Source organism: Narcine bancroftii, chromosome 9 (assembly GCF_036971445.1).
Source record: "Narcine bancroftii isolate sNarBan1 chromosome 9, sNarBan1.hap1, whole genome shotgun sequence".
Taxonomy (NCBI): Eukaryota; Metazoa; Chordata; class Chondrichthyes; order Torpediniformes; family Narcinidae; genus Narcine; species Narcine bancroftii.
Window position 1 is genome coordinate 86,854,700 of NC_091477.1, and position 16,676 is coordinate 86,871,375.

The window sequence follows — 16,676 nt, forward strand, 5'->3', positions numbered from 1 at the left end:
AGTTATCTCACACCCAATATTTTGGGGGAGTTACCGCTTTGGGCGGTTTAAACAGGAGGAGGTAGTTGTGACCTCCGACCTGTTTTTTTTTTCTTTTTAATTTTTGGGTTAAGAAGTGAAGGTTTTTTTAATTATTTTTTTTTAATAAATAATTTTTTTTAAACTCTTTTTGTTTTCTGCTTGTAATTGAGAGGGAATTAGGAGGTTTTTTCTCTCCTTTTTTTTCTCTTTTTTTGGGTTTTTTTTCTCTTTTTTCTTTCTTTTTTAAGAGGATGATGTCACAGAAGATAATAAGTTAAAAATTGAGGATGTTGAATTAGATGAAGAGGAAGATGAGGGGAAAGGTGATAAGAAGAAAAAGAAGAAAATTAAGTACAAATACATTGAGGGAGAAGAGTTTAATAAAATTGTTAATTTCGATAGAGAATTTTGAAGATGTTATAAATGAAGAATATGGAGAATTTTATAAGAGTTTGAACTTTTTTTTTCTTTTTTTATATAAGGGGGAGGGGAAGGGAATAAAAAGTTTATCTGATTGTTTTTCTAAGGGATGTTTTTGTTCTCTTGATGAATTATAAAGGAAACTTGGTATTAATGGAAATTCTGTATTTATGTATTATTAATTATGATTTTTTGTATAACAGATATGTGGTTGATATATGATTTTAATATTTGAACTTAGTTTTAAAGTGGATTTCATTTGTTAAATACATGTATTATGTTTGATTTAAATATATGTTTAAGGGTATTATTTTAGTATTGATATTTTTTTTGTTGTTAGTAATTTTTTTTGTTGTTAAGTTTTATCTTTTTTTTGTAAGTGGGGTTTTTTCTATTTTATTTACAATTAATTCTCCACTCTTTATTGGGGGGGCAGGGTTGGACTAATTTTAAATTAGATGATTAATGTTGTGTTATAATTATTGGGGGGGGGGTTAATTTGTGTAGTTTAATGATGTAGTATTCTAATTTTTATTATCTTATTTTTTATTATATCTTTAAATGTAATTTTTATTTTATTCATGTCATAAAATTTTAAATAAAGTTTTAAAAATAAATAAATAAATACATTGATGTTCACAGTATGGGATTATGGACAAAAGGGTAGTGTTTCTTTAGAGATGCTAAATACCATATATCCTTCTACCAGGTGCTCCTTTATAGTTCAGCAAGTGGCTCATCAGATCCATTGAGATTAGCTATTTCCTGTGACACTTCCTTGAAGACACCTTCAATCATTATATGGTCACAAAATTCAGACCCATTCTTAAAGCAGTCATGGACTGTAGACTTCAGAAAAATGAAACATCCCAGTTCATTTATTCTTTGAGTGTTGTCTGTCTGCTTCATTTTGTTTATATCTTACTTTAAAATTGATAGATAACAATCTCTTTGGCCTTTATTCTGACCCAACTGTCTCTCATGATAATACTTAAAATACTCATACAGCAACTAAAAGAGGTAAACCAGTTTAATCACATACTTCTTAGTTAATTTCTGGATTTCATCTACATTCATTCAGTGAGATACCCTTTCAAAGTAGGATGGAGGTAATTTACTGGGACTATTTTCTCACTAATTGATTAATCTTATTCAGCATTACTACAAAGTTTCAAGACAAAGAAAATAAACACTAGTTAACCCATGAAAGATAATATTTTGGTGGCCTATTGTACAGCCCAGTGGCACATAAACTGGATTATACATGAAAATGCTCACATGTTCATTTCCTACTTTGAGAGAATTGTGAAATAAATACTTAATTTCCCTCCAGCATGAATTGAAACTTCAATGTCAATAACAACCCAATTTCAAAGCAGTTAAAATCAGATGGCAGAACAATTCAATATCTGGATTTTTTAAAGCACTGATTTGTTTAACTACATGCAGCTAATTTCTTCAAATTACCATGTTATACAAATTTAAACAATATGAATGCAATTGCATCTGTAAATTTTCTCTTTATTATATTTTATTGAGTTTTAACATAATAAGCATGCATAATAACAATTGCATAATGAATCAATTATATACAAGCAAATACATAAAGGGAGAGGAAAAAAGTAATAAAATGTGCATATCTACATTAATAGTTACTTGTAATAACTCAGTCTAGTTGTAAACAATGAATCAACCTTGTCAGACCCATTGTTAGACCATTATATTAAAATAATAAGGATAAAAAAACTTAAAGGAGTTAAACTAAACTAATCTAAACTCCCTCTAATCAAGGTTACTTCATTTGGAAGAAAAAAATCAATAATGGTATGGAATCACTTGTGACCCTTAGAGAATAGACAAAGAATTACTGGAACATTATTGACTTCCAATTATAAAAAATTCTAAGAATGGGCCCCATAACTTCAAAAATTGAAACTTTTTATCTTTAATATATCTGATTTTCTCTAAACTTAAATAGGACATTACATCATATAACCATTTCATGAGAGCATCTCCTTTCCATTTCAATAAAATAGCTTAAAATAATTTTGCTTCTTTTGCACAATTATCAGCCAAATTTAATCTTTCCAATAGACATTTCTTTAGATATTTACAAATTTGGCATTTTGTTCAGTCCAAGATTTTGGATTTTCCACCAATTTCTAATACTCAGATTCTTGATCTGCTTTTTAACATAGATTTTATTTTGATGGTGAATTAATAGCCTGTATTAATAATAATTTACCGGATTTAAATTCAGTCCCAGTGGCTGAGATCAAAAGAGAGAGGGAAAGAGACTTGAATGTAACTTTTTCAGATAAAGATTGGTACTCAACCCTTAATTGCTTATTACAACTTAAGGTAGTGCACAGAATTCGTATCACTAAACATAAATTATCCCATTTTTATGCAGACATTGATCCTTTTTGTGAGAAATGCAAAATTTTTGAACATCTGGAACATTTTTAAGATTAACTTGGAATCCTGTCTGTTAATTGCTGTTTGGTTTTTCTCGCGACTCAGATGAACCTCTATCAGCATCTTTAAAAAAAGTATTAGCTTTTGCTACATTGATAGCAAGATGAGCTATTTTATTGAAATGGAAAGGAGATGTAAATTTTCCAAGGTTTTATTGAATATATTTTTCTCCCAGATATTGCTAAACAACTCAAGCTACAACTGCTATCAACCAAATGTTCACAGGCAACATATTTGGGATGCGAAGCACTTGCTTTACACCAGAGTCCAGGAATAGTTGCTTTACAAGCCACAGTTTGAACAGCTGAATATTAGTAACTTTTGTCGTTAAAACAAATAGGTAAATATATTATTCACATTTTAAAATCAAAAATACACATTCAAAATAGATAGGGTAAATACAATTGGAACATATTGCTCTCTACATTCATCCTGGAACTCAAAACTGCATAGAAGGACACCTCTGACTAGGTATCACACATTAGGCTACTTAACAAGATAAGAGTACATGGTAATAACAGGAAACATACTAGCACGGGTTGAACATGGGCTAGTTGGCACGAAGCAGAGAGTCAGAATACAGGGATCATATTTCTGATTGGCTGCCAGTTACTAGTGGTGTTCCACAGGGGTCAGTGTTTGGGCCACTTGTTGTATATTAGTTATTTGGATTATGGAATAAATAGCTTTCATGCTAAGTTGGCAGATGATATGAAGGTAGGTGGAGGAACAGTTAGTGTTGAGGAAACACTGAGATTTCAGAAGGATTTAGACAGATTGGGAGAATGGGCAGAAAAGTGGCAAATGAAATACAATATCAGAAAGTATGTGGTTATGCACTTGGTAGAAAAAAACAGACAGACTATTTTCTAAAATACCCAGATACAAAGGGATCTGGGAGTTCTCATGCAGGATAGCCTGAAGGTAAACTTGTAAGTTGGGATGGTGGTGGTGGTGAAGGCAGAAAATTTAATGCTGGTATTCATTTCAAGGGGAATTGAATATACAGTGCCCTCCATAATGTTTCGGTCAAAGTCACTTTTTTCCTTTATTTTCCCCTGTGCCCCACAGTTTTAAATTTGTAATCAGATACCTTGTGCACCTTTCAGATTTTATTCAACGTTATTTGTATACATTTTGGTTTGACCATGTAAAAATTGCTGCATTAAAAAAAATGCATAGTTCCCCTCATTTCAGGGCACCATAATGTTTGGGACATTTTGGCTTTACAGTTATTTGCTCAGGTATGTTTAATTGCTTCATTGTTAGCTTGCTTCTAATCTTTTGATCAACTTTGGTGTCCAGTTGCTATTTTTTAATACAAGGACAAGAGTTGTGCCAATGAAAGTCAAAGAAGCTATTATGAGACTGTAAAACAAGGATAAGACAGTAAGAGGCACCACCCAAATCTTAGAATGACCAAAATCAACAGTGTGGAACATCATTAAGAAGAAAGAGTATACAGGTGAGCTCAGTAATCACAAAAGGACTGGTAGTCCAAGGAAGACCTCCATTGCTGGTGACAGTAAAATTCTCATCACAATGAAGAAAAATCCCCAAACATATGACTAACAGATTAGAAGCTTTCTTCAGGAGGCAGGTGTGGATATGTCAATGACTATTGTCTGCAGAAGACTTCATGAACAGAAATTCAGAGACTATGCTGCAAGATACAAACCACTAGCCACAGAAAGGATGGCCAGATTACAAGTTCCCAATAAATATTTCAAAGAGCCTGCAGAATTCTGGTAAAAAAAAGGTCTTGTGGACAGATGAGACCAAGATTAACCTGTATCAAAGTAATGGGAAAAACAAAGTGCAGAGGTGTAAACGAACTGCCTAAGGTCCAAAGCCTACCACCTTTGCCATGATTTGCATCCTGCAGTGTAGCCTCTGTATTTCTGTTCATGAAATCTTCTGCAGACAATAGTCATTTACATATCCACACCTGCCTCCTGAAGAATGCTTCCAATCTGTTGGTCATATGTTCAGGGATTTTTCTTCATTGTGGTGAGAATTCTATTGTTATCACTCTATGACTTTCAGGAGATGGCAAATTCTGTCTATCTGGTGATGGAGGTGAGTTCTACCAGATGTCCTGGCATGGACCAGATGCACCATTACTGGGTCATGGGATGGTTGGTGGGTTAGTACTTCCAGGCTAGTGCCAGGAGCTTGGGTACCAGGCACGCGGGACTTCGGGAAAGGATTTCTTCCAGTTCCCAGTACACGTCTCCATAATGTGCAGTAATATACCACACTGATGTTCTAGCACATGTTGCCTTTACCAAGTGAATATTGTTGGAATGTAGTACTTTGCTTCTTGTGAAATCATGATTCTTAACTTGTCTGTAATACATTTCCTGGGTGTAGTTGTCTAGAAAAAGAACCACAAAATCAAGATAGATGCATGCATTGGAAAAATCAGAAAATATGGATCAATAGAGAGAGAAAATAGTCCGTTAAATGAATAAATGTGGTATACAGGAATCAGTAACTTTATTATGTAACACGTGCTCGCTCAAGATTCAGAAGGCAGACTCAAAACAGCATTAATTTGCTCCTGTAAAAATTAGAAGGTGGATTTGAAACACTCTTCATCTTCTAGAAATGGAGCAGTAAATCACATGCTCAGAATTTTTCATTGATGCATGTTCCCACTTGCTTCAAATAGACATCTGTCATATCCAAGCCAAAGAAGAAGAAAGAAAGAAAGAAGTGAACCGGTGTGGACTTGAAAGGCCAATATGGCCTGTTTCCGCTCCGTAAATGGTTATATGAGCAATGAAAATTTTCCTTGCACGACCAGTCCTTTTGCAATTACTGAGCTCACCAGTATGCTCTTTCTTCTTCTTAATGATGTTACAAAGGTAATCTTAAGTTTTTGTGATGTCTCTCTTTCTCTGTTTTATTCTTGTTTTTCTGCCTCAATTGCTTCTTTGACTTTCATTGGCACAACTCTGGTCCTCGTGTTAAAAAAATGGCAACAATAGATTCCAAAGGTGATCAAAAGGTTTAGAAGCCTAGCTCTTATACCTACACCAATGAAGCAATTAAACATACCTGAATACTCGAAGCCAAGTGTCCCAAACATTATGGTGCCCTGAAATGAAGGGACTATGTATACAGAGTGCTGTAATTTCTCATGGTCAAACCAAAATGGATAAAATCTGGAATGTGCACTTTAATTACATGTGAGTTGTTTGATTACAAATATAAAACTGGAGCATAGGGGCAAATGAAGGAAAAAAAATGTCTTTGTCCCAAACATTATGGAGGGCATTCGAAGAGCCTACAAGACCTCACTTGGGGCATTGTGGGCAGTTTTGGGCTCCTCATTTAAGAAAGGATGTGCTGACATTGGAGAGGGTTGAGAGGAGGTTCAAAAAGATGTTTCCAGGAATGAAAGGATTATTACATGATGAATGTTTGACAGGTCTTGGCCTGTATTCATTGAAATTTAGAAGAATGAAAGGTAATCTCCTTGAAACATTTTGAATGCTGCAAGGCATAGACAGAGTAGATATAGAAAGGTTGTTTCCCATGATGGGAGAGTCTGGAACAAGAGGGCACAACTTCAGGATTGAACAGCGTCTGCTTAGAGCAGAGATGTACAAGAATTTCTTTTGCCAGATGGTGGAAAATCTATGGAATTTGTGCTATAAGCAGTTATGAAGGCTGCCATTGGGCGTATTTAAGACAGAGATTAATAAATTCTTGATTAGCCAGGGCAATAAAAGTTATGTGGAGAAGGCCAGGCAGTGGGGCTGAGTGGGAAAAGGATCAGCTTGTGGTTAAATGGTAGGGGGGGGGGGGCAAACTTGCTGGGATGAATGGTCTATTTCTGCTTCTTTATATTATGGTCTAAATACTATGGAATCCATTTCCACACCATCATGGCAAATAGTCATCAAGATGGCGGTCATCTTTCTCAATCCTACCGCACCCAGCTTGAGGACAGTTTGGCTTGTATCAAGAAATAATACCATCAGCCAAGTGGCATCTTGGTGCTTGTTTGAGAGTTATTGTGATTATGCCAAACGACTTTGATAGACTGCTCAGGGAACCACCACACTGGAACCTTCTCCCATATGGCCTCTGGTATATTCCTTGCAGAAAACTGACTGATCAATTTGGGGTCAAAGGTGCTTCTATGGATACTTTTCTACAAGTGATGTAACAAAGTCGGAATGAATTTAACCGTCTATGGCAACAAAGCTTGGCCTCGTCAGCAACAACAATGAGTTGGACTACAGAAGATGTGGAAAATCTTGTGAAATGGTGTGAAAATGAGACAAATGAGTTTCAACTTAGACAAGATGAAGGAGCAGATTGTGGATTTCAGGAGGTCCAAGGATGACCACCCTCCACTACATATTATGAGCTTAGTAGAGAGTACCAAGTTCCTCGGAGACCACTTAAGAAATGACCTATCCTGGACAGCATCTCCTAACTTGCAAGAAGGCCTAACAGCGACTGAATTTCCTGAGAACACAGAGGTGTGCAAGGCTACCGGCCACTATCCTGTCAACTTTCTACAGGAACTCTAATGAGAGCACCCTGGCTAGCTACATTACAGTTGTACATTAAAAAATGATGCAGTTGCTGTAGAGTAGGGGTGGCCAAACTTGCTTAATGTAAGAGCCACATATGATAAACTTCAGATGTTTGAGAGCCACAAAACAAAAAAAATACTATATACACATTTTACTCTTGCATGTACATTTTGTTACAAAATTTCCTACAAGCATGAATAAATGCTATTACATATATGTATATTTTTTTAATGTATGGAGTTTTTAAACTGCTAATTTAACTGTATTAGTTTCAATAGCAGAATTGCTCAGCAAAAGGAGCTGTAAAGAGCTCCTTCCGTCCGATAGCTTACAGGTAACCCTTGGGCAAGGTGTAGTACTTGTTTAGCCTCCCAATTAGGGGCACGTGAAGCCATGGATTGCATATGGTGGATGGATTTTACAAGCAGATTCTACAAATTGGAATTTATGGTTGCAAAATTAAAAATGCTGGGCAGATGAATCTGCTGATAAATGGCCAGTGATACCTGTCCAGTATGGACACTGCAACCAAAGAAGGCAATGGGAAACCACTTTAATATTTTTCCCTTTGTATAATCATGAACTCAACATTGACTATGGACTCAGCTCAAAGACGGAGCCTTCACCAAAGGAGATGGACCCTACAATTTGGAGGGTCAGAGATTGTGACTGGTGGAGAAACATGACTGCCTACTCCAAATGGAAAGGCACCTGAATGGTGAACGAGTTTCAATAATAAAAATGTTCATATATGTGCAAGTCAAATTTTTCGGACCAATTTTTAGGGTAAAATTACACGTACACTACTTTTGACCACCATAGGAGCGTATGTCGTTTGGAGCATCAGGAGCTCAGATGGATGGGCGGCTGGCCAGGACTGGGTGGAAAGTCTGAATTTGCGATGTCAGGAGAGCCGATGAGTCAGCGAGCGACCATGGCCTAGGCGAGAGTCTGCGATCGGGGTGTCGGGTGCTTGAATGGGCAAGCAGCTGGGATCATACACACTCTGCTAATTCCACCACATGCAACGTGGCCACATAGAAAATAGGTGTAGGAGTAGGCCATTTGGCCCTTCAAGCCTACACCGCCATTCATTTTGATCATGGCTGATCATCCATGTGCCACAACCACGCGAATGCAAGCCACAAACACTGACACTACATAGCCAACATATTTCCTCGAGCCACACATTCATGTCAAAGAGACAAGTGGCTCATGAGCTGTTTTTTGGCTACCCCTGCTGTAGAGCATCAGATCAGAGGTCAATCAACATAAGAGTGGCAGAAAGGATCACTGAGGTCTCCCTCCCCTCCATCAACATGATTTACTTGGATCATGATCTAAAGAGGGCTCACAAAATCAGTGAGGAACCCGACCACCCCACACACAGCATTTTCCAGCTACTCTCATTGAGAAAGAGTATCAGAACCAGAACCACCAGACTGAGAAACAGCTTCTTCCCATGGGCAATGAAATTGTTGAATGACTGATGAATTGATCATACAAACCCTCCATGACACAAATTATTTAACAATAAAAGTCATTTATTTTAATATTTGGATATACATACTGTGCATATGTGTCATTTGTCTGTACGTGTATTTCCAGTGTTTTGCACAGAAAACCGGAGAACGCTGTTTCATCGGGTTGTACTTGTACAAATGGATGATAAATAAACTTGAACCTGAAGCTGCAAACTTCATTGAAATGCTAAATATAGAAGTTTGATAGCTAAACGGTCAACAGTCATGCTTCTTTATTGAGGCCATTTTTATTGAAATCAATTTATAGGATTTGTCCTTAAAAAAAAGCCATAAAACAAAATTTGAATACATTTTAATTCTCATTAAATTTGAGATAAAGACAAACAAAAAGACCATAAATCACATTCCTTGGACTAAATTTGAGTCCTGGGAATTTTAACTTCTATGAGTTGACAATCAAAATAAGGGGGAGGCAGTATGATGGAGCCATTCTCTTGATGATGAGTGGAACTGCAGGGTATGATTGACTAAATGTTATTAGTAGGTAAAGCAAGGAATTTTAACATCACAGATTTAGTTCATAACAGGGAAGCTATCAGTTTTTCTTATTATCTACTCATCCTTGTCTGACAAAGGACTCCCTTACTTTGAAGAGCTATTTTATCCTACGGGTTCTCACTTGCCTTCAGCAAACTTATGCATTCATACCTCTGCTAATACGTGAAGAATTTCTATGATGCAATGTAATTTGCGTACATTTTGGAGGTTCCCGTCTGCTTTGTGCAAGAATCGCAGTTATTTTGCTGCATCAAGGATTCATGCAGGAAAGAGATGGGTTATCACCACCTTCCTGCACCTTTCATATAAAAGTGACCCCCCACCCACCATCATTGACAAGTTAATTCTGAAGAACATAACTCACATGAATAGGAAAGTAGTCACAGAAGTAATTCCAGATTGTCCAGCTTCTGATCCATTCCGATCTTCTCCCACCCTGATTTGGTGTATCCCAGTCAAGATACAACCAAATAATGTAAACTGCAGCTATGTACCAGTAACCAGCAAAGATGAGAAACACAAAGACTGCAAGGCAGCACTGACCTGTACAGAGAAATTATTAGCAAATGTAATTCCAATGTATCTCAGCTATAACATGACCAATAACATTCAAATCTGACTAATAGTTTTTTATAGCCAGAATTCTAAAGTGAAGCAAATAATCAATGTTATATCGTAAGAAATGAAGATTAATTGAGGCATATTTATCACCCAGAACAAGGCCTGCCTGCGTTTCCTCAAAATACTTCCTAGTAGCATGGAAAATGGGTCCATGGTGCATTTTTTCCCACCCAAAAGGATAAAAATAAGATTAGTGCTGGAGCTAAATGTCTCCTAAATATTCTGATCATCAGTAGACTTTATGACAAACACTGAATTGAAAAGATTATGCATTATCAAATGTTTATTTTATATAAAAAAGTGTAAAGAATTAAAAATAATGAAAAAGTGTTCATATAGGTCTGACCAACAAATGTGGATAATTATTAAAGATAAATATTCTTCCTCTGCCATCTACATGTTTAAAGACCATTTTTGTACAAGAGTGTACTTCCATCCATTTGACATTCTGGCAGTGTAGTTCTTTTGTCTAATTAATTATAGATGCCAAAGTAAATATCCATTAAAATGTCTTCAATTCCATCTTATCACAATAATTATTGACACATAAAATAGTATTGAAAATATGATTGAAAAATCATAGAAATGAGTCCAACTGAAACATGAATTTTTATAGACTAGGAATTTTGCCCAAGCATAGTCTTCAAGCATATTAATAATCACACAAGTGTATACATGAGCAAGTCAATTGCCATTTAAAATGTTTAGTGTAAGACTCTGATTTTGTATTGTAATGCAGCTGAATGGTAAATTGTTAAGGAAATATGTTGGTTCTTCTCTCATTGGTTGATCGAAAATACATGGGTAATTTCTCACATCCTCGTCACTGGCTAACAGTAACAGTATTAAAATAAAATCCTATGCATGAAGTAAGTTCAGGAAAGCCAATCAATGTTAATAAAAGGTTGGTAGATGACAATGAGTAAGATAGAGAATAAACATTTTTAAAATATAGAGGGACACTTACAAGAATTATAGATGATATAAATGCTTAAGAAAGGGAATCTTGTGCAAGCTGAAGGAAACAGTTTTATAAAATCACTTTTGCACATTTTATCAAAGATATTGCCGGCAAGAATAGAATAATAAAAGTGCTAATTCAATCACTGTTCACTCACATGCAATCTTCGGCATAATTTAACCAATCCACAAAAATCTCTGCATTCAACTTAGTCATGTGTAATCATGGATAGCAATGATTCCAGCACAGACATTCCCAGCTCCCCTTTGCATCTTCACTATCCTTGTCCCTACTTCAAGGAAACTATACAAAATACATTCATTAATCATTTCATTTACTGTATCCAGCTGACAATATTTGTTTAAATCTCCCTCCATGACTCCCTCATCCACTCCTCCCCTCCCACCAATTCTAAAAGGTCTGTCTACGGTGTCCAGCGCTCCTATTGTGGTCTCCTCTCCATCCAAGAGACTGGATGCAGACTGGGAGATCATTTAGTTGAGCACCTCGGCACTATCCTCCACAATAGCAGGGATCTCCCAGTGGCCACCCATTTCAATTCCCCACCCCATTCCTTTGCCAACATGTCTGTCCATGATCTCATGCACTGCCAGAATGAGACCACCCACAAATTGGAGGAATAATACCTCATTCTGAGCACCTACTGCATGGCATTAACATCAATCTCTGGTTTTCTTTATCCCCTCATTTCTCCTTTCCTCTAGTGCTCCTCACACTCTCTCTCTCTCTCTCTCTCTCTCTCTCCCCCCCCCATCTCCTTTCCCCAGCTTCCACAGAGCTAAAAGCAAACCTCTACTCAACGCCAGTCAATTCTCACCTTTTCTCTTTCTGTCTTATCTGTATCCAATTAACATTTTATCTCCCCCTGCCCATTCTTTTCTTCTCCCAGCCTTTTAATTCAGCTGCCTGCCTGCTTTTTACTCATACCTTAAAGAAGGCCCGAATCATTGGTTATATACTATACCTTTTCCTCCTATGGACTCTGCGAGACCTGCTGAGTTTCTCCAGCATTTTTGTGTATATGGCAATATACACAATATACATAGTGATCATTATCACTATTTCATCAACTACCCCCCATATTCTACTACTCTGCTATACACAAGGGGTAACTCAGTGTTCAAGTAACCTGCTGGCCCAAAGGAAGAAAAAAAAGCACCTGGATGAAATGCAAATGCAAATTCCTCACAAGCTTTACCAGAGACAAGTTAGAAAGGAGGTCACTAGCTGTGCCACTTTAGCATTTGATGGTCCTCTTTGTTTCCATCCTATAATGTCAGATTTTTCCATTAGTTGCCTGTTATTTGTTATATTTCCATTTAAATTTAATTCTGCTTTATTTCCACTGTAATGATAATGATCATGGTTGCATGTACTACTAGCAGGGTCTTAAGGATATAGTTCCTGTTTGATTATACTTGGCTGCCAGCAGGGGGCTGACACAGAAGGAGAGACGCAGTATGAGAAATCTGTAATGGAGGCTTCCAGCCTCATGGCATGCCTCATGAGCTGTTTACATCAACTTTAAAGAACTTTTTCCTTCATCCATGTGTTGTCTAAGAACTTACACATGCGAATACAAGATGAAACATCCACGTTCTCCAGTTTTTACTCCAATACATTAATTCCTTGTAAGACTGTCTCATTGAAAATAGCCATTAATTCATGGATTTTCTGTAGATCCTGAAGACAAGTTCAAGGACACATTAATTCAGGAGTAGATACTTTCAGTTGAAATTTAATTAAGGAACTACAAATGCCTCCACTTAGGGTGTAAAATCAAGGATAAACCATTTGAACTTTCAAGTAGTTTAAAATTACAAATATTTAAGAGGGTGGCAGATGAATATAACTGTTAAAATCTTTAGGATGATGGTTTTTAATAAGAGGGTCCAAAAAAATGGACAATTCTAAATTCATACAAAAAGTGCCAGCTTGTTTCCATGTCATAAGATTGTGAATCATAAGATTGTGGTTTCAAGTTCCCTCCCAAAGGGTTTACCATAAAAAAATCTGTGCTGACACATTAATAAAGTATTTTGGGACAGTGTTGCATGGTGCAGATGCCAAGGCATTAAACTAAGGCTTCTCTCCATGTTCTTTTAAGTGAACATTAAAAAAATTCTGGCACTATTCAAAATAAGGCAAGTTGTTTCTCAGGTCAACTAGACCATACTTATTCCTCAACTAACATTGCTAAAAAATTGCTATTTTTCAAAGTTTGCTTTGTGTGAAATGCATTACATTGGCAATTCTAATTCATAAAATACATAAGTGGCTGTAAAATGCTTTGGGAAATCAGAAAAGCATGCCAAGTTTTACTTAAAAACTTCAGCTCATGAAAAATTCACCCTAATATTTGAAGTCAACCTGTCTTCCTTCACCATCCCACAAATCTAATATTGCCATCCTTGTTGTCAAATTCATTCTTTTGTCTTCCTCTAGTCACTTGATCCTCAAAGACTTTTCCATTTTCCATTCCTCATTCCAATCATCATGTTGGCCCTCCACTGTGGAATCCCCTTCATTACAGTCTGATTTTATTTTTTTACTTGTAGAAGCTTTAGAGAGTGTGCAGCACTCCAGATGTTACCTGGATTGGAAAATATGTCTCATGAGCCAAGTTTAGCAGAGAAAGGAAGGATGAGAGGTGACTTAACAGATCTACAGCATGAAGAGATGGATAAATAAGATAGACAGCCAGCACTTTTTTCCCCCAGGGTGGAAGTTGCAAACACCAGAGGACATCTGTACAAAGTGAAGTGACAAAAGTTTAAGGGAGACATCAGGGGCAAGTTGTTTTTTTAAAAAAAACACAGACACTTGTGGCTGTCTGAATTACACTATATCATTGTGGAGGCTGGAACAATAGGGCCATTTAAGAGACTTTTAGACAGACACATGGACAAAAGTAAAATAAGGTATTATGAGGTAAGAGAGTTTAATTTTTTTGTTGGGGGGTGGTGGGGGAAGGTCGGTCAGCACAACATCATGGGTTGAAGGGCCTGTACTGTAATGTAAGACCTATCCTGAACCCTGCAATTTTGCTTCATTCACTCCTTCACATATTCTCCTGTAGTTGGGACATTTTTCTATTTAAATTTGTCTATGTTAAGATAGTGATCATTTCATAAAAATACTTGACTACTCCTTTAGCAATTTTAAGTACATAATTGTGTCAGTAAGAATATTATACTTATTCAATATGAATAAAGCAATGTTCAAGTGTTCCCTTCACCACTCAACACACTTCCCTTCACCACTTCGGAATGGGAATATTTTCGACCATAAAATCTTACTCAAGCTATTTAATTGAGATGAAAATAATGTGTTAATATCACCTGCGTTTTGGTCAATTTTTTAAAAGTCTGCAGTCACTGCATTGTCTGGTATCGCAGGTTAAAACCACCAGATAAAGGAACGTGCAGAGTTCTCTTACTTCCAGAAATCTGGGGGGAATGCCCAGAAAATAATGAGATCCTGTACATATTCGTTTCTTGTTTTAGGTTTAAAAGTCTTTTTAATATAGGTGACTAACTTTAAAATGAGCAGAAATTACCCAAGAACAAAAAGGTGAAGATCCACTGGAGCACGGCAAACGTTTGAATCCTTCTCTTAAAAGGGATATTAATGGGCGCGAATTCCATCTTCATAACTTACTCACCGCAACTCTTGTAATGAGTTCCCAGATCTGAAAGACAGTGAGCGCCACACATTCCAATGAAATAAATATCTACTGAGGGTGTAAGTTTGGCCACTACTATGGACGTTGCGAGACCGCTCGAGTGCATTTGACTTCCTTCTTTTGTAACGAGTTACCACACATGTCGCTTCCTTCGTTTTACATCCAATTCCACTTATTCGTTCGATCCAAACTTGTTGACTGTAACTTTTTAAAGTCTACAATGTCGAACGCTTTCAACCCGAAACTTACCTCGGTGGTGCTTCTCCAGATTTTATAAAAGGAACTGGTTTTATCGCAGGAAATTGCGAACTCCTATTGTTCAGGATGTTACAAAATGTGCTATGCAAGCGAAGTAATTGTTCTCGAGTTTTATAAATCTTCGAGCACGCGGGTTTGGCTTTAACTTCGAGGGAGATTCTGGAAGGAACAACAGGGGGAGCCAGACATTGCACTTCGGAAATAGATCTTTAAGAAGCCCCGTCAAATGGCAAATCTGAAACCAAAGACAAACAGAAAGCTGGGGAAAGAGTATCGAATGAACGACTGTGTAGAAGATTGATGAGTTATAATGAAGGTATTCCCCAAAAGGAAAGGTCACTGGAGAAACTTAATCTTGCTCCACCTCTCCACAGATGTTCATATCTGCGCAACAATATTTATGTGCCCCCACCTACCAGTATATACAGTGCACAAGTTTTCTTTGCTGCGTGGACGTTCGAGGGAGAGGAAATCGACAATGAGTGAAATCCTGCAGCCCCCTTCAACACGAATTAAAAACGTTCTCAGTTAACACAATAACTTTTTCACCCCTTACACTGGTTTAGAATAATAGCCTTATAAAAAGCGACTCCACTTCATGAGGAGTTTGAGGAGATTTGGTATGTCACCAAAGATTCTTGCAAATTTCTACAGGCGCATTCTGATTGGCCATAATCATTGTCTGATTATGGAGGTGCCAATGCACTGGACAGGAAAAGACTTCGGAGAGATGTGAACTTGGCCAGAACCATCATGGGCACCCTCCATAAATTTTGTGACATGTTCATGACGATGCTGATTCTGAAGAGTGAACTTTTCGACTTGGTCTTAAATGCTATATAATATTACTTCCCTATACAAAAATGTTTTTAATGCCTACCCAGATTATTATTTTCACATATTTATCATCTTCTGCAAGTCAGTTACATTTGTTTTCCTTTCCATCCAAGATAATCTTAAAATGACCATGCTGTTGTTAAAATATTTGAAAATGTGTTCAGTGCAAATAAAAATGTTATTTTTCTCATAAAGAATTAGAAATGGCACCATGTTTACCATTAGCCATTCTATTATATTGTACTAAATACATTTTCTTTTCTTTGGCTTGGCTTCGCAGACGAAGATTTATGGAGGGGTAAATGTCCACGTCAGCTGCAGGCTCGTTTGTGGCTGACAAGTCCGATGTGGGACAGGCAGACACGGTTGCAGCGGTTGCAGGGGAAAATTGGTTGGTTGGGGTTGGGTGTTGGGTTTTTCCTCCTTTGTCTTTTGTCAGTGAGGTGGGCTCTGCGGTCTTCTTCAAAGGAGGTTGCTGCCCACCGAACTGTGAGGCACCAAGATGCACAGTTTGAGGCGATATCAGCCCACTGCCGGTGGTCAATGTGGCAGGCACCAAGAGATTTCTTTAGGCAGTCCTTGTACCTCTTCTTTGGTGCACCTCTGTCACGGTGGCCAGTGGAGAGCTCGAAATATAACACGATCTTGGGAAGGCGATGGTCCTCCATTCTGGAGACATGACCTACCCAGCGCAGTTGGATCTTCAGCAGCGTGGATTCGATGCTGTCGGCCTCTGCCATCTCGAGTACTTCGATGTTAGGGATGAAGTTGCTCCA

General features: G+C 37.2%; 1 protein-coding gene across 7 annotated transcripts in view; it reads right to left on the reverse strand.

The window, feature by feature from the left end:
• The window catches only part of LOC138742396 (2-acylglycerol O-acyltransferase 1-like), a 29,277-nt gene extending 13,933 nt beyond the window's left edge, over positions 1–15,344 (reverse strand). Inside the window, exons 1-4 of one of the 7 annotated variants that reach the window (XM_069896716.1) lie at positions 15,055–15,333; positions 14,785–14,811; positions 12,689–13,713; positions 9,882–10,060 (exon numbers count right to left, since the gene is read on the reverse strand). In XM_069896716.1, coding sequence (XP_069752817.1) covers positions 9,882–10,060; positions 12,689–12,692 — 183 coding nt within the window. In that variant the 5' untranslated portion in view covers positions 12,693–13,713; positions 14,785–14,811; positions 15,055–15,333. Of the gene's footprint in view, positions 1–9,881; positions 10,061–11,256; positions 11,403–12,688; positions 13,714–14,679 lie in introns of all 7 variants that reach the window. The other 6 variants (XM_069896711.1, XM_069896713.1, XM_069896714.1 and 3 more) reach the window with 6 other exon arrangements.
• Positions 15,345–16,676: the final 1,332 nt, after the last annotated feature.